We start from the raw sequence: 24,668 nt of genomic DNA, 5'->3' as shown, positions 1-24,668 counted from the left end.
GAAAGCAATGTTGGATAGTTGTGAATAGAAAAGTGTATATATATATACAGCTACTATTTGAATATACATTTTAAGGCTCGACTATTTTAATTATTACTTGGGAGTGTACATCATTTTTCATAATCCTATTGCAAATCCCAGTTTCTGCAAACCGGATGTCTAATGCAAATTTCACAAACCAATATAATACAATCTGAAATAGATAGGCGGGGCTTCAGCTTGTATACATTATACTTAAATGTTATAAGATGTTAAGTATAATGTATACAAGCTGAAGCTCCGCCTATCTATCGATTGCAGATGTCAATCTTAATTACAATGCTTGAGCAAACATTTATACAAACAAAGCAAGCAAGCAAACCAAACCTTTAAACTACTAGCATTAGGAAAATAGCTCTAAATCAAAGATAGTATCGTATTGGTGTAAACTGGTATCTGTTAAAGAAACTAAGTTATCTTATATCGCATATACACTTTTAAAAACACTATAAACTGTTAATGTTCGTGTATGTACTTTTTGTCTCGCCTGCGACGAAAGTCTCAGTATGCGAGACATGGGTATTACTATCCGGCGGCGGCGGCGTAAACTATGTGTATAAAGCTTTATATTCCAGAAGGTAGAAGACCTGGATGCTTCATATCTTGTATGCAGATACCTTATGTTACGAAGTTTCCGTCTGTCATATGTCCAATGTCCATGACCTCATTTTTATGGTTCAACGACTGCTTGAAAAAAAATGAGATTTTTTGTCATGTGAATTTCTCGCTTATTATAAGTAATAGGATAATCATATTTGGTATATGGGTTCCTTGCAACGTCTACATGTCCGTCAGACAGGGTTCACCTGACCTCGACCTCATTTCATGGATCAGTGCTCAAGGTTAAAATTACATGATTAGGTCCGTTTCTCAAATACTATAAGCAGAGGTCAACTTTATGTGGTGTATGGAATGACTGTAATGGGTACATGTCAGTCTGGCAGGTTTCATCTGACCTTGACCTCATTTTCATGGTTCATTGGTCAATGTTAAGTTTTTGTGGTTTGGTCTGTTTTTTCAAGTACTATAAGCAACAGGTCAACTATATTTGGTGTATGGAAGGATTGTATGGTGTACATGTCAGTCTGGCGGCTATCATCTGACCTAGACCTCATTTTCATGGTTCATTGGTCAATGTTAAGTTTTTGTGTTTTGGTCTGTTTTTCAAGTACTATAGGTAACAGGTCAACTATATTTGATGAATGGAATGATTGTAAGGTGTACATGTATGTCTGGCAGGTGTCATCTGACGTTGACCTCATTTTCATGGTTCATAGGTCAGTGTCAAGTTTTTTTTGTTGTTTTTTTTATGTCTGTTTTTCAAATATCATAAGCAATAGGTCAAATATATTTTGTGTATAAAAAAATTGTAAGGTGTATATGTCTGTTTGATTGCATTTATCTGACCTGAGTTTCTGTGATGCTTTTAGTTAAACTTTTATCTTTAAGACTTTCAAAATAAAATCAATGGCCAGTAAAGCAGGCGAGACATTTCAGCGTGTGTGCACTCTTGTCAGTTTGTAAGTAAGGTTGAAAATACATTAAATGAATGTCGGTCTTCAAATATTTGGAGTAATCGAAGTTTTGTTAATTGTATATGGTCAATAAATACCCTAAAGCTGCTATTACAAGACCAATTCAAACAGTACTGGAATACACAATTAAAAGAGTCTACAAAAGCAGTGAATTACAGAATCTTTAAGTTAGAATTAAATTTTCAAAAATATTTTGAGATTTTGGATCTGCACGAAAGTATTGTTTTATGTAAATATAGAACCACAAACTACAGACTACCAATATTAACAGGGAGTTGGAATAACGTTGATAAAAATAATAGAAATGTCATCTTTGTAATGGAGACCAATTTCCGATTATTTTCTAACAAGTCAATTTTTACGGCAGTAGGAAATTGTACCTCGAAAAATACTATTTGGCTGGTGTAGATACATTAAAGTTTAAAAAAAAACTGATGAGCCAATTAAACAAAAACTCATATAAATTTGACAAGAGATGTAATAATTATCCCATGAGAACGCGGTGTGTCAGTGTAAGATCACCCGACGGCCGGATCAATATGTCTTTGTTTTCTAGCAGTGTGCAGTTTACTATCCATATCCGTATTCTGAAAAATCCTTTTAAGAAAACAAAGAAATATTGATGACAACGTTAAAAACGGTAATAATGTAATACAAATATACAGGAAATACGAAAAAACATTTGAAAAACATTGATCAACAAAATGTTAATCTGCTAACCGAGTCCTTGTGTGCAAAATAGCGCTAAGGAGGCTATTTTGCCGGTACCTGTACAACAGCATCAAAGAGGCTATTTTGCCCTCAGAGATTTTGCCAGAGCCGCTGCCTATTATCAGAGACATATAATACAACCAGAGACGTATTATATGTCTCTACTTTTAATTAACAGTCAGTTGAACTACGTTACGGAATTGTTTATCGTTAGTCTATTTTGTTAATTATTCTACGGATACAATTTCATTACTGTAACCGTAATTGATGTCCTTTTTACTTCGCTCCACAAAAGGGAATCCCATTTTCAGCCAATCAAAACATTTACTTTGGAAAACACTTTTCCTATCAATGCTGGAAGTCCATGAATGCTTTACAGAACATTTGTAGCTGACTCAGGAAGATTGCTTTATTATTGTTTTGGAACATTATCAATTTTTCGACAACAAAGCAAAACAATGGCGGTAGCAGCCACTGATATCGCCTCACCTTCCGCGCACAGAAACCCGAAGTTTACAAATATTCCTGATGTTAAAATTGATTCACATGGAAAATTTAAATACATTCTGATAAAAGTGCACGATCCAGACAAAGACAGAGAATTTAAACATATTGTCAGAGGTTCTGGTAAAGCTAATTATCACGGTAAGAACGCACATCATAACTTAGAATTTTATAAAAAAAAAAAAGGGGGTGCCGGTGTACATTTTTTTCTCTATTACATGCATGATATGCATCATGCCGTAAATGAACACATATCACCACACCTTTCCAAAGATTTTGCCCTTATTTTTCTAGGAGAAAATGAAAATCAAGTTCCAATAATAATAACTGTTTAATGTCTTGCATATCATTACAGAAAACAGGAATTTATATCTGTTCAACAGCTTTCTTTCTTCTTGACTCCAGGCCATTTAAAGCTTAACCTAATATGATACAGGTACTACCTGATAAGCTTCCAAGTCTGGTGAACAAGTGGATTTTGTATGTGTGACGGGATTGCTGCTCTTCAGTAGTAGCCAGCCGTAAGTGGTTGAGTTAAGGAAGTACTACTTAAGCTCAGTCGGTTATAGTGCTGACTTGTAACACAGAGGTCCCGGGTTCAAGTCCAGGAGGAAACAAAGTGATTTGGTATTGAGAATCATGCTCTTCGGGTTACACATGTTTGTTTTTAATTGTCATCATTCTTTTCAGTATTCTGCAGTAACTCCAGGATAAAAATTTATGGGAAATAATATGATCCTTGTTGATGTAATCAGATACAAATTTGTGGGAAATCATTAGCTGCGCACAATTATATACAAATATAATAGAAAAGTATCTAACAAAACGAACTATATAGATTGACAAGCTATGCACATGTGATAAGTAATAGAAATTTGGGAAATAAGTGTGACCTGAACGTAGGTCGCATATTCTGAACTTTTTAAAATAGGAAAAATTTGTAGCTCTGTGGTCCGCAAATTGTCAAAAAATATCATAAGGACCTATGAGCTATGGTTCAGCAGCTAAGACATCATATGCTCTTTAAGATGTTTTACAAAATAAGAGAAAAAAGAAAACCATAAGGTAGTTTGCCGTCAGGTTGTTTAAAAAGTTAAATCAACATTTTATAAATTTCAAGCGTCCGAAGCGCTTCTCTGGATTTACCTTCATCAGGAAACCTCTTTCAAGTAGAATATTTGAAAGCCAAGCATGTATAAGAACAGAAACAGTTGAAGAGCTACGAGGATATGACCAAAAAGGATCTGAAATAATAGCCAAATCCATCAAAGGTCAACTTTGCCTTAGGGAGTTCATAATTCTGATAAATACATGTAGTTTAATGGAACACTTGTCTAAGTACTGTAGAAAAAAGTTTTCTTTTCTTTTTTTGTTTAGTTACTGTCTAAGACATGTTCCCATACATGTATATAACATACTTATTTTTATTGGGTGATATTGGCAAGGTAACCTAGGTGTTACATTTTTTTTAGTTCAATACAAGTGACAAAAACAATTATTTATAAAATAGAAAAACACCAAGTACAGATTTTGATACATAAATCTTAAAAGATAGGAAAACTCATTAGGAACTCAGAGAGCTAAAACTTGGTTAGGACAGTACAGCTGAAATGTGATAAATACATACATGTACCTGATACTTGTTGCATGATGCATATAACCAAAATGTACTATGTAATTCAAGGCCAAAATTAATAATCACTTCTACTTTTATTCATAAATATAAAAAAAAATATCAAATCATGTTTCTTTTCTTAAAACATCTCTTTTAGTCATGTTCTATTTGCAACTTGATTTTTAAGATATTTGAATATTTAGTTTTTATTTGACTCAAATATTATCTGAAACTTTTTTTGCTCATCATGGTACACAAAATGTACATTGTTGGTACTTGTTGACTTTTTTAAGCTGACTTGGTTCATGCAAGTGCTTGCAGCTGAAAACACTTGGCTTCTTTTATCAAATGTGTGCTTGCAGCTGACATCACTTGGCTTTTTTTATCAGTCCTGTATTACTTACATGTACCTGTTTAAAAAATTTCCTATTAAATCACTGGACCAATATATATCCTTAAAATATTAATGTACATGTAAGAAAATGTTGGGTACATTTATATATACTTGTATCAATAAGACAGCAATCCAACAACACAAAGATATCAGAAAAGACACATTTACCATCAAACTAAACCATACATTTAGGTAAACTAAGTTTGCAATAGTAAAGAATACTTAAACCTGCTTAGAACATGTACATTTATATTTGTAGTATTTGTACAAAACAGTTCAAGGCATTATGCTGTTAGACATACATGCAGTTATTTCTAACATAAAGTAACTTTGTAACTTTGAAGATATGATCTACATTTTTTGTACATGTGGTTATATGTTTATAAAGCTTTGACGGCAAGTATATATAAAGGAAGATCAAAATGTACCAATATTCTTTTAAAAGATACCGGTAAAGGCCATTATGGTACAAAGTCAAATGTTCAAATTTATTGACAATAACCTCTCATACTGATAACTCAGACTCTGTTTTTAGTTTATTCACCACTCAAATTTGCAAGTGTTTTCCAATTACGGGTGAATTGCCATTCCTCAGCTGTTTAAAAGCTAGAAAGATAAGTTGATATACATGATGTATGTACATTATGAGTGTACAATATGCTAGCTAAAAGTTATAAAAATGTGAAATTATGACAATCCCATCTTGAAATGTTTTTGCCCTGATTACTGAGTTCTTTCATTCCATAAGATTATGTAATTATGGATGTAGGTGTATAACCATATGTTATTAAGAGTGGAATGATGAAACCAAAACTTCCAATGATGTAATCCTCAGTATTCCTTTGAAGTTCCATTGGAAAAATTAGCTGTGTGTTGTTGCTGTTAGTACTAAGTAAATTATAATGATTCCATCAAAATGAGGTACATTAAGGAACTATTAATTTAAAACATGGAATGTTACAATTTACTTAACAACAATTTGCAATCGGAGTTACATTTTCTAAAAATTTTATATTACCATCTTAGCATTGTAATATTGTGTTACAATGTAGAAATCTCATTTTAAACTAAACATCATTGTGTACTTAGATCATTGAAAACATTTGCTTACAAGATTTAAAATAAAGGCACTACAAACCCAACCTTTAATGGTACATGTAATATAAAATTCTAGATCTGAAGCAATCAAGTCTAAAAATTCTCATTTTGATCTTTTTGTTGTATATATTTAAGAATTGATATATACATGTAGGTTATAATTTTAAATGTTGATATTAAATCATTGTGTCTTGCATACAAATATATTATAGGGGAAGAGTTTGTGGGTTTGATCCACAGCTAGGTCATTGGAATGTGCTGGACTCAGTGTGCAGGAATTGTGGGTTTGATCCCCAGCTAGGTCATTGGAGTGTGCAGGACTCAGTGTGCAGGAGAGTGTGAGTTTGATCCCCAGCTAGGTCATTGGAGTGTGCTGGACTCAGTGTGCAGGAATTGTGGGTTTGATCCCCAGCTAGGTCATGGGAATGTGCTGGACTCAGTGTGCAGGAATTGTGGGTTTGATCCCCAGCTAGGTCATTGGAGTGTGCTGGACTCAGTGTGCAGGAGAGTGTGGGTTTGATCCCCGGCTAGGTCATTGGAGTGTGCTGGACTCAGTGTGCAGGAATTGTGGGTTTGATCCCCAGCTAGGTCATGGGAGTGTGCTGGACTCAGTGTGCAGGATTTGTGGGTTTGATCCCCAGCAAAGTTATGGGAGTGTGCTGGACTCAAAGTGCAGGAGATTGTGGGTTTGATCCCAAGCTAGGTCATGGGAGAGTGCTGGACTCAAAGTGCAGGAGATTGTGGGTTTGATCCCCAGCTACATGTATGTCAAGTCAAAGACTTGATAATTGGTATTTGCTGCTCCTCTGCTAATCATGCAGAATTTAAGAGTAAATGCAAAGACTGCTTGGCCTGCAGTCGGGATAATATGTCTGTAGGGTGACTTGTGTTCCTGCAGACTGTTACCTTGTGAACTAGCATGTGAAATGTTTATTCCTTATTCCTTATTTATTGCTCAGTCTTTTAAGATGGGTTCATATCAAAATGGCCTTTTCAGTTCAAAATCTATTTTCTAGTAACGAAATCATGTTTTTATGCAATGATATATGTGAAGTTGCTACATGTTCTAATGCAAATGAAATTTACTTGTTCACTTTGAATATTGATATTATAATAGAGAGGCCAGTACACACAATAAGATTTGTATTACTACAAGACTTGAATTATATTACAAAATCTTACTGTAATCTTACAGTGTAACATATTATCTTTAGAATCTTATAACATCGTGTTAAGAATAGAGCAATGTTATATCCTAAATTCAAATCTTAGCTAACCTTTTATCTTCATCTAGATATAAGAAAGATTGATGTCAGCTACATGCATATGTACATCTGAAATCCAATATGGTGTCTTTTTTGGGACCTTATATTTTCTACTGAATGACTTGGACAACTCCTGCTTTTACTTTTTACAGCAGGTGTGTTTAGGGTGAACCATTCTACATTCTCATACAAGTCTCACCCTACGTCAAAGACTATACTAGGTTTAGCACTATATTATGTATCCATATATACTACATTTGTAATTAAACTTTCCATTTGATGCAGTTGCATGTATCAATTTGTTTTTCTGTTACAAATCATGATGTATTGTTTTATGTGTACATGTTATGCTGCCCATCAAGGGCCCTTGATTGGAATAATAAATATTCTTATTCTTATTCTTGTTCTTATCAATTTGTTCCCCTTTATTCAGCTTTGCTTGAAATGCATATGGATTGAAAATAGATAAGTTTGATGGGACCTTCATGGAACTTTATTTCAACTATATCTAAAGATAAGTTGAAGTTTAAAAAATATGCACAATTTTTGTTTGATTGATTGCCAAAAAAAGACCAGAATTATATTTATTTTCACATTTGGCAAAAAATGTGGGAGATTAATATTGCTTCAACTAACCAGAATTTGATTTAGTAAGAATATGTTTCTAGTGAAGTTTTTATTTTTTGCTGTAAACTGTTTTATGAAAATGTCTGCATCTTGGTGAATTTCATGATTGAATTATTGACAGGTTCTGATCTGTTTGTTCATTAAATGATTTACCTCAGAAGCCCCAAGCGAGCCCCTCAGACAGGAGTTCCTCATTACAGAAACATCTGTAGTTAATTTTGTTTACAATCAGTAGTAAAAGTAATACTCTCTGACAGTTTCCTGAGTTGTTTATGAATGAATTAGTTAGGTCAAGGTCACAAGAGTAAGTACACTGAACCTAGTTTTTGTTTTTGCAGCATACCTTTTGACAGTTGGTTTTTTTTTTCTGTTTTAGAAATTCGTGTTCCAGAATTATAAATCTTACAGTTGTGTTGCAAAATAGAATATGTGAGGCAAACATTTAAAGTAATGTTGATGGCAGCATGAAGATATGAGTAACTTTTTCAGAGGAATTAATGATATGATATTTACAATGGTTCTTTGACCCTTGCTAATTCTTTGTTAGTCCATCCTCCCAAACCAGTATCAGATTTCATTGAACTTTAAATAGAGCTCAAGTCAAGCATTTTCCACCTTTTCTGCTCTTTGATCCAAATACTGTATTTTGTTTTGTTTTCAGTAGCAAAACTGGAACTTTGCCACATCTTTAAAAAAATATTTGATATGAAATGACAGAATGCCTATAAAGAAACATATACTTATAATGGTAACAATACTATTTTCAAAGATTATTTTTATAAATCACAATGTGTTTAATTTATTTACAAACCTTTTCAAATGAACAAAATCCAAAAAAGAACATCCATCCAAGTTTATGTACAAATTTAACTATGTATAACTCTTTCTATGGCATCTGACTAAAATTATTGATTAGTTTAAATCAGTACAACCCTTTAATTCTCTGAACAGAATAATAAAAAAAACCAACCAAATCAAAAGCCTACAAACTTATTTATGCCCCACCTACAATAGTAGAGGGGCATTATGTTTTTGGTCTCTTGCGTCTGTTTGTCCGTCTATTCTGCTTCAGGTTAAAGTTTTTGGTCAAGGTAGTTTTTATACGACTGCAAAAATTAAAATTTTTTTGGTCGTATATTGGTATCACGTCGTCGTCAGCGTCATTCCGAAGACAGATGGTTTCCGGATAATAACTTTAGTATTAGTAAATAGAAATCAATAAAATTTTAACACAAGGTTTATAACCACTAAAGGAAGGTTGGGATTGATTTTGAGGGTTATGGTCCCAACTGTTTAGGAATTAGTGGCCAAAAAAGGGGCCCAAATAAGCATTTTTGTAGTTTCCAGACAAAAACTTGTGTTAAAGTGTATGAATCTCGCTGAAATTATACCACAAGTTTCCATACTACAAAGGGATGGTTAGGATTGACTTTGGGGGGTTATGGCTCAAACCATCAAGGAATTAGGGGCAAAAAAAAGGGAAAAAACAAAGGTTTTTCTGGTTAAAGGACAATTGAGACAATTTAAAAGCAGTGTATGGGAGGTAATCAAAATCAATTTAAATAACACTGTTTGATTACCTCCCTTATACTGCTTGTAAATTATGTATTAAAAAATGATGATTGTCTTGAGGTGATTAACTGTCAATTTATTTTTAGCAGTTGCTATTAATTAATAACTATTTTAGCCATGACTATGTATGTCATTTTATATTTTAAAACTTTTATGATGTATTTAAAAGGGTAGTTATGGTTGCAAACTCCATTAGATATTTGAATTGAGATACTGACCATATCTTGAGGGAAGGAATTTTTTTGGGAATAAGGGAAAGGGGGGAGGTGAACAAAATTGGAGGGGGGGACAATTTTTATACGACCGCAAAAATATTTTTGTGGTCGTATATTGGTATGACGTTGGCGTCGTCGTCGTCCAGCGTCGTCGTCCGAATACACATTAGTTTTCGCACTCTAACTTTAGTTTGAGTGAATGGATCTCATTGAAATTTTACCATAAGGTTCAATACCACAAAAGGAAGGTGGGGATTGATTTTGGGGGTTATGGTACTAACAGTTAAGGAATTAGGGGCCAAAAGGGGCCAAAAATAAGCATTTTTGTAACTTCCAGACATAACTTGTGTGTAAGTGTATGGATCTCTCTGACATTGTACCACAAGGTTCCATATCACAAAGGGAATGCTGGGATTGATTTTGGGGGTAATTGTCTCCAAATTTTAGGAATTAGGGGCCAAAAAGGGGCAAAAAACAAGCATTTTTCTAGTTTCATGACAATAACTTGTTTGTAAGTGTATGGATCTTTATGAAATTGTACTACAAGGTTCCATATCACAAAGGGAATACTGGGATTGATTTTTGGGGTAATTTCCTCCAAATATTAGGAATTAGGGGCCAAAAAGGGGCAAAAACAAGCATTTTTCTAGTTTCATGACAATAACTTGTTTGTAAGTGTATGGATCTTTATGAAATTGTACTACAAGGTTCCATATCACAAAGGGAAGGCTGGGATTGATTTTGGGGGTTTTCCCTCAAAATTTTAGTAATTAGGGGCCATAAAAGGGCAAAAAAAACATGCATTTTTCTAGTTTCAGGACAATAACTTGTGTGTAAGTGTATGGATCTTTATGAAATTGTACTGCAAGGTTCCATATCACAAAGGGAAAGCTGGAATTGAGTTTGGGGGTAATTGCCCTAAACGTTTAGGAATTTGGGGCCAAAAAGGGGCCAAAAAACAAGCATTTTTCTAGTTTCCAGACAATAACTTGTGTTCAAGTGTATGAATCTCTCTGAAATTGTACTGCAAGGTACCATACCACAAAGGGAAAGCTGGGATTGAGTTTGGGGGCGATGAATCATAAGGGGGTTCAAAAAATTGGGGGGGGGGGATTTTTTTTTTCCTTTTTTTTCTTTAACATTTTCCATTTTAAATTGGTTATTTCTGATTTATATATAAAAGCAAATAATAATGATATGGTTTGAATAGGCATACATGTGAACCTCCCGACGGGAGTACAATAATCCCGTTTTCAGGGGTCTCCTCCCGACCTCCCGTTGAAAAAATCCCGTGTATGAAATTTTTCATGAATGAAAAATTTCTGCCCAACATAACATCTCAGGCATCTGGTGTAACTGACATTACCTGAAGTTATATTTTACCTGTAAATCAATTAACATGCATAATTATATGGCTTCACTTGTCAGCTTGGGTGTCAAACATACTGGTAAGCAACGATTTTTACCTCAGGCTAACTGCCGTTGTGTAACAAAAACTGTGTATTTATTGGGTTACTTCCCTTGATTTATCCTTTTTTAAGTTACTTTCCTTTTAATAATGAAAATTTTTAAAAGAATATAAATAAAATATAAATTGAACAAATAATCATAAAAAGATGGTTATTAAATGATTTTAAATGTCTTAGGACAAATAAAAAAATAATAATTTGAAAATTATTTGAGGATTCTATACTTCCTTTTAAAGCTTAAATTGAAATTTATATAATAACTATGACCCTAACTTTACAGATAGAATGAATTTCTGAGTTTGCAAATAAAAACTATTTGCAAGAGAAAAAAATAAAAAATAAAAACTATTTGCAGACAGCTAAACAAATGTTCTGGTTGCAATGATTGTTTTATAGAATATGAAGTAAAAAATTTAAAGAACGTACTGGAAAAAAACAATGTTAGATTGAACATGTAGAATATAAAGATGGAGAAACTTTATAAGTACAAGGGTACTATAAACATAATAAATTGGTTGGAAAGTTGAAGAAAACACACTTTAAAAGACCATTTTTACAGCACACGGTTACATTTACAACAAAATTAATGTCGATTAAAAACCTCCTGATCTGAGTCCTAATCTCCTGACCAAAATTTCCCAATCTCCTGATCTGAGTTTCACAGTCCATCACATGTATGAATAGGTAAATTGAAAATTTTTAAGTTCTTAGACCACTTTCATTCTGTGTCAGAAACCTATGCTGTGTCAAATATTTAATTACAATCCAAATTCAGTGCTGTATCAAGCTTGAATGTTGTGTCCATACTTGCCCCAACTGTTCAGGGTTCGACCTCTGCGGTCGTATCAAGCTGCGCCCCAGCGGAGCATTTTATTCTCGTTTCAGATTTCAGAAATTAAAAGAAAATTTCTTCAAATATTTTTTTTTGGGGGTTAATATTCAATAGCATAGTGTATTGCACAAAAGCAAAAAAAGGGTAAACATTTTTTTTTGGGGGGGGTGGGTTCAATTTAGCAACAGCATAGTGTATTGCACAAAAGCAAAATATTGAATAAATTGAAATCATATAACCATTTTGAAGTTCTTTGACTACAGTTATTCTGGGTGAGAAACCTATTATGTGTCAAAAATTTAATTACAATCCAAATTCAGACCTGTATCAAGCGTGAATATTGTGTCCATTTTGGCCCCAACTTTTCAGGGTTGGACATCTGCGGTTGTATCCAGCTGCGCCCAGTGAAGCAATTTATTGATGAAGTTGAAGTCCAATCAACTTAAAACTTAGTACACATGTTCCCTATGATATGATCTTTCTAATTTTAATGCCAAATTAGAGTTTTGACCCCAATTTCATGGTCCACTTAACATAGAAAATGATAGTGCAAGTGGGGCATCCATGTACTATGGACACATTCTTGTTTCATATATCATGAAAATCAAAAAAACCCTAAAAAAAAATACTTTTTGGAATAAAAAAAAAGTACAAATACATGTATATCATTGTAAAAATTTGAGAATTGAAGTTGAAACTTATTGTAATACATTGATTCAGATGAAAGTACTTTAGTGTACTATAAATATACTGATTTCCATTATCAGTCGTAGAAGTATATACATAGTTTTGAATTTAAGTTGATCTAAGATTAGGCAGATTAGTGATTTTGATAATTTTATTAAATATTAAATACATTTTGTACTTAGGAAATGAAACTGATATAAATTGTACAAAATTCAAGTATTACATTAAAATGTTGCTGATTGTTCTAAAAAGGATAGAAAACATAAATGGATCATCTACTCTGTACAAACCCTTTCTAAACAGCCATTTTTGTTGAGCCTGCGACTTTTGTTGCAAATGCGAGACATAGCGATCCTACATTCGATCGTCTTCGTCAGCGGCATCCACAAATATTCACTCTGAGGTTAAAGTTTTTAAAATTTTGATAACTTTCTATAACTTTCTATAACTATCCTGGATTTCTACCAAACTTGGACAGAAGCTTGTTTATGATCATAAGATAGTATCCAGAAGTAAATTTTGTTAAAAAAAATAACCTGTTTATCCGTATTTTACTTATAAATGGACTTAGTTTTTTTGCCAGTTAACATTACATTCACTCTGTGGTTAAAGTTTTTAAAATTTTAATAACTTTCTTAAACTATCCTGGATTTCTACCAAACTTGGACAGAAGCTTGTTTATGATCATAAGATAGTATCCAGAAGTAAATTTTGTAAAAAAAAAAATCCTGTTTATCCGTATTTTACTTTTAAATGGACTTAGTTTTTCTGCCAGTTAACATTACATTCACTCTGTGGTTAAAGTTTTTAAAATTTTAATAACTTTCTTAAACTATCCTGGATTTGTACCAAACATGGACAGAAGCTTGTTTATGATCAAAAGCTAGTATCTAGAAGGAAATTTTGTAAAAAAAAAAATCCCATTTTTCCGTATATTACTTATAAATGGACTCAGTTAACGTTACATACAGTCTGCATTTAAAGTTTTTAAAACATTTATTAGATTCATAAACCATCCTGGAACCCTTACGAATTTTTGGAAGCCTAAATATGTTGTATTTTGAATTATAAATTGCTACTAGTCCTTTTTATGGTTCATTGATCAACAAAAAGTTTTTATGATTAGATCAGTTTCTCACAATCTATACATGTAGATAAATAAAATTTTGTGTAAAGAATTTCTGTAAGAAGTTCTTATCCTTTTAACAGATTTCTTCTGATGACCTAATTGTTATGGTTCATTGAATTGCATACATTTATAAAAGATGATGTTCAGGAATACAGAAAATGTGTAAGAAATCTACAGCACATGTTACACATACCAAAGAAATCAGTATAAAGACATTGGCTAAAACAAATTGGATATTAACCTTGTTGGCCTCATGTTTACCAATGCCAAGATATTCCACCTGTGTATAATATTGATAATAAAGACAGGTGAAGTAATACATCTGTAACAGTACATTATGTTATATTGTTAGAATAACATCAGATTCCTCTTATAATCAGCTATCAGTTCGTCTATTATTAGAGTTTTACTGGTTATAACTAGAAAAGGAAACCTTTTGCAATTAAAAAGCAAATTTTTTACTGGGCTTTATTTCATTTAACACAATCTTTTTTGATACAAAATTAAGGCATGTAAAGATATAATATTGGGATATTATTAATTAGATATGGACCTAAAGAGGGCCTGAAACATTTTTTTCAGTATATATTTCATGTACATGATGTACAACATTTACTTTTTATCACATGTTTTGTTGCAATTTTGAGGTGTATTCAACCTAAACAAAACCTTATCTTGGGTTATCAACAGATAGGTGCAGCTTTTACAGTTAACAAGTTATTGAGGTGTAATATAATGCACAAGATTTTGAGGTTAATATAAGCCCACCTTGCCGAATGCCATCTCTTGGTGTTTGTCTTCATTGTGTCTGTCTGTCTTTTAGCTCACCTGACCCAAAGAATCAAGTGAGCTAATCTTATCATTTGGTGTCTGTCTTCCACTATTAACTTTTACAAAAATCTTCTCCTGTACTGGGCCAATTAAAACCAAATTTTTCTGCAATCATTTGGGGTATCTAGTTTAAAAAATATGTCTGATGATTGCGCCTAGCAGCCAACCAACATGTCTAAAAAATAGAACAAAAGGGGTAAATTTCAAGTTTTGCCAATTATCTTTTCAACTGCTAAAGATAAATCTCACTGGATTAACAATGTTCAGAATAACTTAAGTAGTAGACAGTAGAAATTACAAGCAAGACATGATCAACAAATTTGTCAACAAAGCCACAATTGTCAGTCCACTACTTATAGGAGTTACTGCACTTGAATGATGATTTTTACCCATTTTTGTGATTTGCAGAAAAAAACCCATAGTAGATAGAAACAGAAAAGTTATCAGCAATACAAGATCAAACAAAAAAATTCTAGTCTACAATACTGGAGAATGGGCCACTGTTGTAGATGCACATAGATCTAGGTGAGGGACACAGGCTGTAGTTGCCTCTAGTTGGGAATTCCAATACATGAAACATAGAATGTGACCATTTTTATATGTACATGCATATGGGTAACTACATATCAGAGCTTCCTAAAATTTGGTATCAAGCTTCATGTGAGCATGTATGCTTCACTGTGTGATCTGTTTTCACATCCATTTCTCATCAATTTCTTGTTTACAGAATACTTAACTTATTGGGGAGGGGGTCTCATTAGTGAGCAAAAGCTAAAATTCCATCTTGTTAGTTGATTGCAGTGTACATGCTGTCTTTAAATACTTGTTTATAATCTATTGTTTTTTGCCAAAGATTTGCACTGAAAGTCACATTTTTGTTAAAGACGTTAAGATAATATATTTACACTAGCTGTACCTTTTTTGCTGATGCAAATTATTAATAGCCCTTTCTTTCCCTTAAGTTAGTTAATAACATGGTTATCAAACTTTACATAAATTATACATTGCCATTGGCACCTTAATAACTGCAAGTCTTATCTTTCTTCTTTTAAGACATGCAAAACCTAAATAATCTAAGTTTCTGTATAGACAGATAATCTCATCTTTATCATATCTAATTATAACAGGGATTGTTTCATTACAAATTACATCACAAGCAATTTAGAGGGAATGTGTCAAAATAATTTGTGTCAGAGACCCTATTATTTGATAAGAGAAAGTACATTTTGTTGCTTGCTAACATCTTTTACTTTTTTGGGGGGTTCATTTTTCCCTGCTATATCACCGTCTTCACTGAATAGAAATTGAATAAATCTTGTATTACAGTATTCTAACCATTTATTTAAAGTACTGCACCTCTTATTTTATTATGGGGATATTGATATTTCTTGATTTTGTGAAGTCTTTTTAATGCAAAATTTTACATAGATTAGAATTTGACAGTGTTACTGCATACCTGTGTAATTGTGCACACTTTATCTTATTTTTTAATCAGTTTGATGGATTGGGGTTGCCTATAGCAAAGCATGCATTTGGCATTTATACATACTGGTGAGTTTGTAAATGCAAACTTGCATACAGGTACAGTTGCATTAGAACAAAACAGGCAGAGTAATGTATTAAGCATTAATATGTTTTTTCAAATTCATTTTCTGTCAGATAAAATAATAATGTAATAGTCACAGTGGTATGTAAAAATTATGTTTCCTGTTGCTCTTCTGTAGTGAATGCTGGTGATTGTGGGTGATTCACTGCTGGTGATTGGGAGTGATTCACTGCTGGTGACTTGGAGTGATTCACATTGTGATTGGGAGTAATTCACTGCCATTGAATGTGTGATTCACTGCTGGTGATTAGGAGTGATTCACTTCTGGTGATTCATGGTGATTCACTGCTGATGATTGGGGATGATTCACTCTGAAATATCTTTGTGTGTATTCAATAGATATAACATGATTGTCAGTGACAGGATATATATATATATCTATGTAAGTCAGAAAGTTGTCACCAAAACTCACCCTTTTTTGTAAAAATGATTCACTCAGCACCAGCATAATTGAATTTTAACTAAATCCTGCTGTGTGTATAGTTAACTTTTAACAGGAGGGAATTCGAATGGTAAGCAATGTTATTTTTTGAAAAATTAAACTTATTTCTTGTTTATTATTGGCTGCCATCTTTTGAAAAAATACAAACTAAATGTTACTGGTCAGCTGGTAGTTCATATATAAATTTGTTGGAAGAAAATATTTGAAATTTTCCCCACATACAAAAATGTTTGTGAAGTCGCAATTAAAAATTCAACTGCCTCTGAGAACATGTTTGTGTATGTTATTTATTTAACAAGCTGCTAGAAATTAGCTTATATACTCCCAAGACGCACAAGAGGTATAAAGTTTATAATATCAATATATATATATGTAAATATAGAAAAAAGAAGATGTGGTATGATTGCCAATGAGACAACTTACCACCAGAGACCAAATGACGTAGAAGTTAACAACTATAGGTCACTGTATAGCCTTCAACAATGAGCAAAACCCATACCACAATTTCAGCTATAAAAGGCCACGAAATGACAAATATAAAACAATTCAAACGAGAAAACTAAAAGCATGATTTATGTACAAAACAATTGACGAAAAACAAATGTGATATACAGCAACAAACGACAACCACTAAATAGTAGTAGTTATCTTATAGCATTGTTTTAATTTGTGTTTTACAGCAGATATCTATGATGATGTTGTGCCAGAAATAGAAAATGCTGGTTTGGACTGTGAGTGTATGGGTGGAGGAAGGATAGAACATGATTCTTCAAAGAAGAAACTGTCAATATATGGCCATTCTCAGGTTAATTTAATATTTTAGTATTAGTTTATAATGGAAAGAAAGGATATGATGGTAATTATTCATGACACAAAATTACAATGGGTACATGAAAAAAATGAAGTATATATGGAATGCACACATTTTGGGTCAGCCTGGAAAGGTAAGAATATTGAGTATCAATTCATGACTACCAGTGCTGAGGGTAAGTCATGGGTTTGAACCCTTGCTAGGTCAACCAAAGTCTTGATAATTGGTTTTACTGCCCCCTTCATGCACACAGCATTAAGAAGTAAGGGTAAAGATTGGGTGGCATAAGAGTCAGAATAATGTGCTAGGGTTATTTTATGAGTTTGCCACATTTAAATGTAGCTCATCATGTTGGTTCTAGTAAAAAGCAGGGTTCATGATCATGTCAACTTAATTTGTTATTTTGATATATCTAATATTTGACCTTTGTTACTAAGCATCCATCTATCAATCAATACTTAGATTGACATCAGACCTGCCAACTGTCCCGATTTATGGGGGATATCCCCCATGAGAGGTGTTGACCTGAATTTTGAAAATCTGTATTATATAAACTGAACACTTCAAAACAGGCATTCAAATGAGTTAAAAGGGTATTTAAGCAAATATATACTCATTCAAACAATATAATAGTAGATTAAAGACATGTATGACAATATAAGAGGCGCATTAGGTCCTCTTGAGCTTAAAATCCCCCATGGAGATTTTGAAAAGTTGGCAGGTATGGATTGTGGGTGAATGTGTATTAAATAAGATGCACTTCAGGAACTGTGTTATTTTATAATGCAAGGTATGTAAGCAAACAATTAGTATGCTTAAATCCTTGTAATGATGAAATACTGTACATACATGTATCATGTATATTAGACACTACTACTTTAAATGTCTATAACATGCATTGATCAAGTATCAGTCTACCCTTGTCAGACAAAATATTTACAATGTTCATTATCTTAGGTTCTTAGCAATAAGGTTTCCATGTTAAAAAGTATTTTTAAACTGCTGTATATATAACACATATCTGAAACCTTAAATAACACACACTTTTATTTAAGATAAGAGTATCTAAAATTTGGCTAAATCTTATTTGAAGTAAATTGATAAAAAAAACTCACATTGTTTTACATTGTTTTTAAACAGTTAAAAGCTAAAGCCCCAAAATATGTTTAATCACTTTGCAGAATTCCATGTCTATATAGTGTATTTTTTAATTCCTAAAATTATTCCATATTGCTATTATTTTAGTAGGTTTTAATATGACCGCAAAAATTTGCAACTGTATTATGGTATGGCAATGTCGTCGTCATTGGTCTCCAGACAATAACTTGAGTATAAATGAAAGGATTTCTATGAAATTGTACCACAATGTTCCATACCACAAAAGGAAGGTTGGGATTGATTTTAGGGGTTATTGTCCTAACTGTTTAGGAATTAGGGCCAAACACAAGCATTTTTCTTGTTTCAGGACAATAACTTGTGTATAAGTGCATGGATCTCTATGAAATTGTACAACAAGGTTCCATATGTAGAATCAAACAGTGTATTTAGATTCTTGAATTAGAGCCTGGATTTCGAATTGGGTCCACATTAAGGTCCAAAGGGTCCTAAATTAAACTTACCGGTAGGTTTGATTTTAACAAAAATTAAATTCTTGGGGTTCTTTGATATGCTGAATCTAAACATGTATTAAGATTTTGATTTTAGGCCCTGTTTTCAGGTGGGTCCAAATCGGGGTCCCAAATTAAAATTTTATTTATTTGAACTAAAATTGAAAATATGGGTTCTTTGATATGCTGAATCTAACTGTGTATTAAGATTTTGGATTTTGTGCCCCATTATCAAATTGGTCCACATTGAGATCCAAAGCGTCCAAAATTAAACTTTGTTTGATTATATCAAAAATTGGGGTCTTTATGAAATTGTACCGCAAAATTCCAAAACAAAAAAGGAAGGTTTGGATTGATTTTAGGGGTTATGGCCCTAACAGTTTAGAAATAAGGAGCTAAAAACAATACTTTTCTAATACATTTTTTTTTTTGTGTACTTTGTATAAATTGCTTAGTCCTTGACCACTTTCAATAGGGTTTAATTCAAAGCTTTGAATTCTTGGGGTTCTTTGATATGCTAAATCTAACAATGTATTGAGATTTTTGATGTAGGTAAATGTCCAATTTCAAATTTTTAAGTTCTAAGACCACATTCATTCTGTGTCAGAAACCTATGCTGTGTCAAATATTTAATCACAATCCAAATTCAGACCTGTATCAAGCCTACCTCTTCGGTCGTATCAAGCTGCTTCCTTTGGATCATTTTTGTTGAGCCTGCAACTTCTGTAACAGAAAGCTAGACATAGGGATAGTGATGTGGCAGAAGCGTTAACTAACTGCTTAAAAGCTTTATATTGTAGAAGGTGGAAGACCTGGATGCTTCATACTTTGTATAGAGATGCCTTATGTTATGAAGTTTCCATCTGTTATATGTCCATTGTCCTTGACCTCATTTTCATGGTTCAGTAACTACTTGAAAAAAGTTAAGATTTTTTGTAATGTTAAATTCTCACTTATTATGGGTAATAGGATAACTATATTTAGAATATGAGTACCTTGCAAAGTCCTCATACCTGTCAGACAGTTTTCATCTGACCTCAACCTCATTTCATGGATCAGTCAACAAGGTTAAGTTTTCGTGGTCAAGTCCATATATCAGATACTATAAGCAAAAGGTCTACTATATATAGTGTATGGAATGATTATAAGGTGTACATGTCCAACTGGCAGGTGTCATCTGACCTTTACCTCATTTTCATGGTTCAGTGGTTAAAATTAACTTTTTGTGTTTTGGCCTTTTTTTCCAATACTATATGCAATAGGTCAACTACTATATTTGGTGTATGGAAATATTTTACGATGTACATGTCAGTCTGGCGGGTTTTATTTGACTGTGACCTCATTTTCACGGTTCATTGCTCAGTGTTAAGTTTTTGTGTTTTGGTCTGTTTTTCTTGAACTAAAAGCAATAGGTCAACTATATTTGGTGTATGGAATGATTGTAAGGTGTATATGTCTGTCTAGCAGGTATCATCTGACCTTGACCTCATTTTCATGGTTCATTGGTCAATGTTAAGTTTTCCTGAATAAGTTTGTTTCTTTGAAACTACAAGCAATAGGTCAACTATATTTGGCGTATGGAATGATTGCAAGGTGTACATGTATTTCCGGTTTGGTTTATCTGACCTTGACTTCATTTTCTTGGATTATGTTAAGTTTATGTGATACTAGCAGTAAAGCTTTATATTTAGAACTATTAACATAAAATCAAAGGCGAGACATTTGAGAGTGTGCACTCTTGTATTGTATATGAATTGGATACTTAATTGGGTTTTTGTACTGTTAACTGATGCTGTTCTAATAGTTCCATTGAAGTTATGTGAAATATGTAACGGTTGTAAATCCGTTTGATGTTTATTCAAGGTTTTCTTATAACTTTTATAAATTTTGACTTGGATGGAGAGTTGTCTCATTGGCACTCATACCACATCTTCTTATATCTATTTCTTAACATGCTTGAAAACTGCATTTGTGTTTGGATGTTCTGTTAATTGAAAAAAAATATTGCGAGCATTTAGAATTGCGATTTTGCAATGACCAACAAAAATTTGGGATTAATTTTTGCGATTATAGGAAAAACAGCATCAAGATATATATGAAGCAGATATCAGAATACCACTTCTTTCTCTTTGTGATACTCACACAGTCCCTATATTCCTTTTAATTAAAATCTGGCAATAATACCTGATTTTACAATTATCATGAAAATATCATCACCTCAAAATATCTGAAAATTACACTGCATAAAATATAATTGAAAGCTTTGCTAACTTGTTTTATTATGAAATTCATTCAGAAGCTGTCTCAATGTGAGTTTGAAAAATTAAAAAAAATATTTAAACAAATTGAAATGTACCAGTTGTAGGAAAACACATTCTGGATTTTTTTAAAACAACTAAAAATGTCATAATAAACAGTATAATGTTGAAATGTTAGACTCAGATTTCTTTGATGTTTGATGGACATGGTGACATTCAAGGTCCCTGCAAGTCCACAAAACATGACATCTGACGGTTCTGACCTCAGAGTAAACTTCAACCAGGTTATGCAGGTTATGTCAGAGGTATTGAAAATGAAGGACTTAAGGTTATTGACATGATTCTAGATAGTTTCATGAACAAGAAACCAAAACTGAAAAACTGAAAAAATGTCATGAAAATAAGAACTGTATTCTTATAATCTAAGGGAAGTAACTTTGAAGAAATTTACACATCACTGTTTTATCTTTTGAGTTACTTCCCTTCTGCTGCAATTATTTATCATTATACAACTTTGTAATGATGTACTTGTGTCTCATTGACAATCCTACTTTACTTTCAGGCATATGGACAAGCAGATCACAAAATAACTGGTGCCCTGTTAGACAAGAAATACAAATATCAGAACATTTCTATCAGTTATGAAGGATACTGACATTTTGTTGTGCAATAGAAGACATTTTTACTTGTATTTATTTTGGTGCAGATTTGTAGATATTATTTAAATATAAGACTTGAAAAAGAAAGATGTTATTAAGTTTTATTTATTGCTGAAGAAAGCATATATCCTCTCTTTAGAAATTTTCAATTAACCATGATTTGCTGGCCTGAAAATAGCATTTTTATTAATCTGTTGTCCTCTCACTTTATTGTGTTCAAGATCTTCTGTGCGATATATTAATTTACAATTGAAAATGTGCTTGAATAAACCTAAAACCGAGAAAGTGTAAACAGACAATATTTCTGTTTCTTTGAATTGAATTTATATAAGACACCTTTCCACATGGTCTACCAGTTTAACTTTGAAATAAGTAAACTTAAGCAACACTGAACCAAATGATTTGTCTTTGCTTATAGTTCAGGTGGAAATTGTAATAATTGATAGAAATTTTAAAAAAATTATTGGATAATTGAATAAGGCACAACTGTACATTATTTTCTGGAAAATTCTTGGAAGAAGCAAGGGAAGGTATCCAAGGGGACATTAAAAGTAATAGAAAATTGAAGACATATTCCTCTGAAACTACTGGGCTAATTGGAACCAAACTTAGCCACAATCATCATTCGAATATCTTGTTCAAAAGATGTGTCAGATGATCCAGCCTGCCAAACAACATGGCCAACATGGTTAAAAATAGGACATAGAAATAAAATGCAAGTTTTTGTCTATTTACATTTTGAAAATCGCTATAGATAGAAATAGAAAGAAAAAATCTGACAGGGACATAAATGAAATGTTCAGAATGTTGAGAACTATCTACTGTCCATTTACAACAAAACTGTCAGAAAACTCATAGGAGTTATTGCCCTTAAATAACAAATTTTACCATTTTTAGTGGATATGTCGTCATCCGTCAGAGGTTGTAAACTTTTTAAAAAATCATTTCCGCTGAAGATTTGGAGCCAAATTTTACAAAACTTTACCTTAATGTTCCTAAGGGTATTCCACTGGACATTAAGCAACCAACAATCAATCAATCCTAAGGGTATCTAGTTTAAGAATTGTATATTTGGAATTGATCTATCAATGAACATAGCCGCTGTTGCTTAAAATAGAACATAGGGGCAAAATGCAGTTTTTGGTTTATATCTCAAAAACTAAAGCAGCTAGCAGCTAGAGCAAATCTGACAGCAGTACTAATAATCAGCAGGTCAAGTTCTATATGCTGCTTAATCTTCAGAAAATTGGAAGGCCAATTTTGGAGTTATTGTCACTAAAATGTCCATTTTTAGTAAATTTCAAAGTTTATGGCATATAAGTTATATCTCAAAAACTAAAGAAGTAAGAGCAAATCTGACAAAGGGTAGAATTGATCAGCAGGTCAATGTTAATCTCCTACTATACTGACACTTTAAAAATCAGACAACCCATTTTGGAGTTCTTGCTCCTGAAATGTTAATTTTTTGCAAATTTCAGTATTGGGTTATTCCCTGAAGAATCAAGGTTATTGAATTTTGGAAAACTGATATTTTCAAGTAATTTTCTATATCAAAGAACAACAACTTCCACATAGTCATTAGGGGACGACCATTTGATATTCTGGGGGGGGCCAGGAGGATTTGTTTTGGATCGGTTATTTATTTTTGTAAACTAAGAGGACAGATTATCTATTTTCTGCACTATTGAAGCAAGATTTTTCATTTTCATTAAAGCAAGGGACTGATTATTTATTTTCACAACTATATTTATAATATTCGAAAACATACAATTTTTAAATTATTTGTTTATTATAAATAATTCATGTATAGTCAAGTCATTATGTATCATTTAATCAGATTTAATTATTATCCTCTGCGGAAATGAATCTTCTATATTCCCCAATGCATATACATGTATTGCATACATACACAGTATTAAAGTTTGGTTGTAAGTAAGGCTCTTTTAAAAGTATTGGCAAACATGTTTGGCCGAGCGGAGCGAGGCAAAATTTTTTTTGAAGGGTTTTTGAACCGCTGAAGGCCCAAGAAGCTATAGAACAAATGATGCAAAATCATGCCTTCTGGGTGTTCCCCAGACCTTTTCTTAAACTGAAAATGCAAGTTCTGTTTTTAATAATTTTATGACAATATTTTGGTCTCAAAGCAAAATCACGTTATAGATTCAGTGTAAGACTTAAGTTTCTAGGAACAACATCAAAAGACAAATATGCATGATAAAGCAAAAATGTAATTCACATAGTTAAGTCTGTAGCTGCTGTGTTTTTTTAAACTCATGATCAAGTTAATAATAAAATTACTTAATTACAAAATGAATGTAACACTAACAGAATACAGAAGGGCAATCAATGAACAAAAGACAAATAAATAAGAAACATTGATCCCGAAAAATCAGGGGCTACGTCTGAGGGAGAACAGAACTTGCTTCTTGCAAGGCACTCACGGTGAACACAATTTGATATAGAGACAAGCGTTTGGTTTTGAAATTTCCTACATGAGGCATTTGTCTCAATGTAGTTACGGCCCTGATTTAATAAAAGTGAGGTAAGTGTTCCTGAGACAATTAACCTCAAGTTAAACTGATATTTCAAGTATATTTAAATAATATTTATACTTTCATTATTAAAAGATATGGGAAGTGTTTCCCCGATTTTTTTTTTGGAAAAAAGAGGAATTTATGAAGAATCTGGTGCCATCTGATACTTTCGATTAGACGCTGAATTATTTATTTTCAATACATTGCAAGTCAGGTAATTTATTTTCA

General features: G+C 32.6%; 1 protein-coding gene across 2 annotated transcripts; it reads left to right on the top strand.

Moving 5' to 3' along the window:
* The first annotated feature begins 2,549 nt into the window (after positions 1 to 2,549).
* Positions 2,550 to 21,993, top strand: LOC127728266 (14 kDa phosphohistidine phosphatase-like). 2 transcript variants are annotated; one of them, XM_052235553.1, is made up of 3 exons: positions 2,550 to 2,930; positions 17,255 to 17,376; positions 21,810 to 21,993. In XM_052235553.1, exons 1-3 carry the CDS (start codon positions 2,654 to 2,656, stop codon positions 21,900 to 21,902), a joined length of 492 nt encoding a protein of 163 aa, XP_052091513.1. In that variant the 5' UTR covers positions 2,550 to 2,653; the 3' UTR covers positions 21,903 to 21,993. The 2 variants fall into 2 exon arrangements, with proteins under 2 accessions (XP_052091513.1, XP_052091512.1); XM_052235552.1 differs by having other exon boundaries at positions 2,552 to 2,930; positions 17,252 to 17,376.
* The last annotated feature ends 2,675 nt before the right edge of the window (positions 21,994 to 24,668 follow it).

The sequence above is a fragment of the Mytilus californianus genome, unplaced genomic scaffold (genome assembly GCF_021869535.1).
Source record: "Mytilus californianus isolate M0D057914Y unplaced genomic scaffold, xbMytCali1.0.p SCAF_2, whole genome shotgun sequence".
Lineage (NCBI taxonomy): Eukaryota > Metazoa > Mollusca > Bivalvia > Mytilida > Mytilidae > Mytilus > Mytilus californianus.
This window is presented reverse-complemented; position numbering and strand designations above follow the sequence as displayed.

Excerpts from the sequence above, each read along its gene's own strand:
- LOC127728266 (XM_052235552.1), top strand. The coding sequence starts at position 2,654 with ATGCTTTACAGAACATTTGTAGCTGACTCAGGAAGATTGCTTTATTAT. Across the intron at positions 2,931-17,251 it reads TGGTAAAGCTAATTATCACG|CAGATATCTATGATGATGTT; the intron begins GTAAGAACGCAC and ends TGTGTTTTACAG. Across the intron at positions 17,377-21,809 it reads CAATATATGGCCATTCTCAG|GCATATGGACAAGCAGATCA; the intron begins GTTAATTTAATA and ends CTTTACTTTCAG.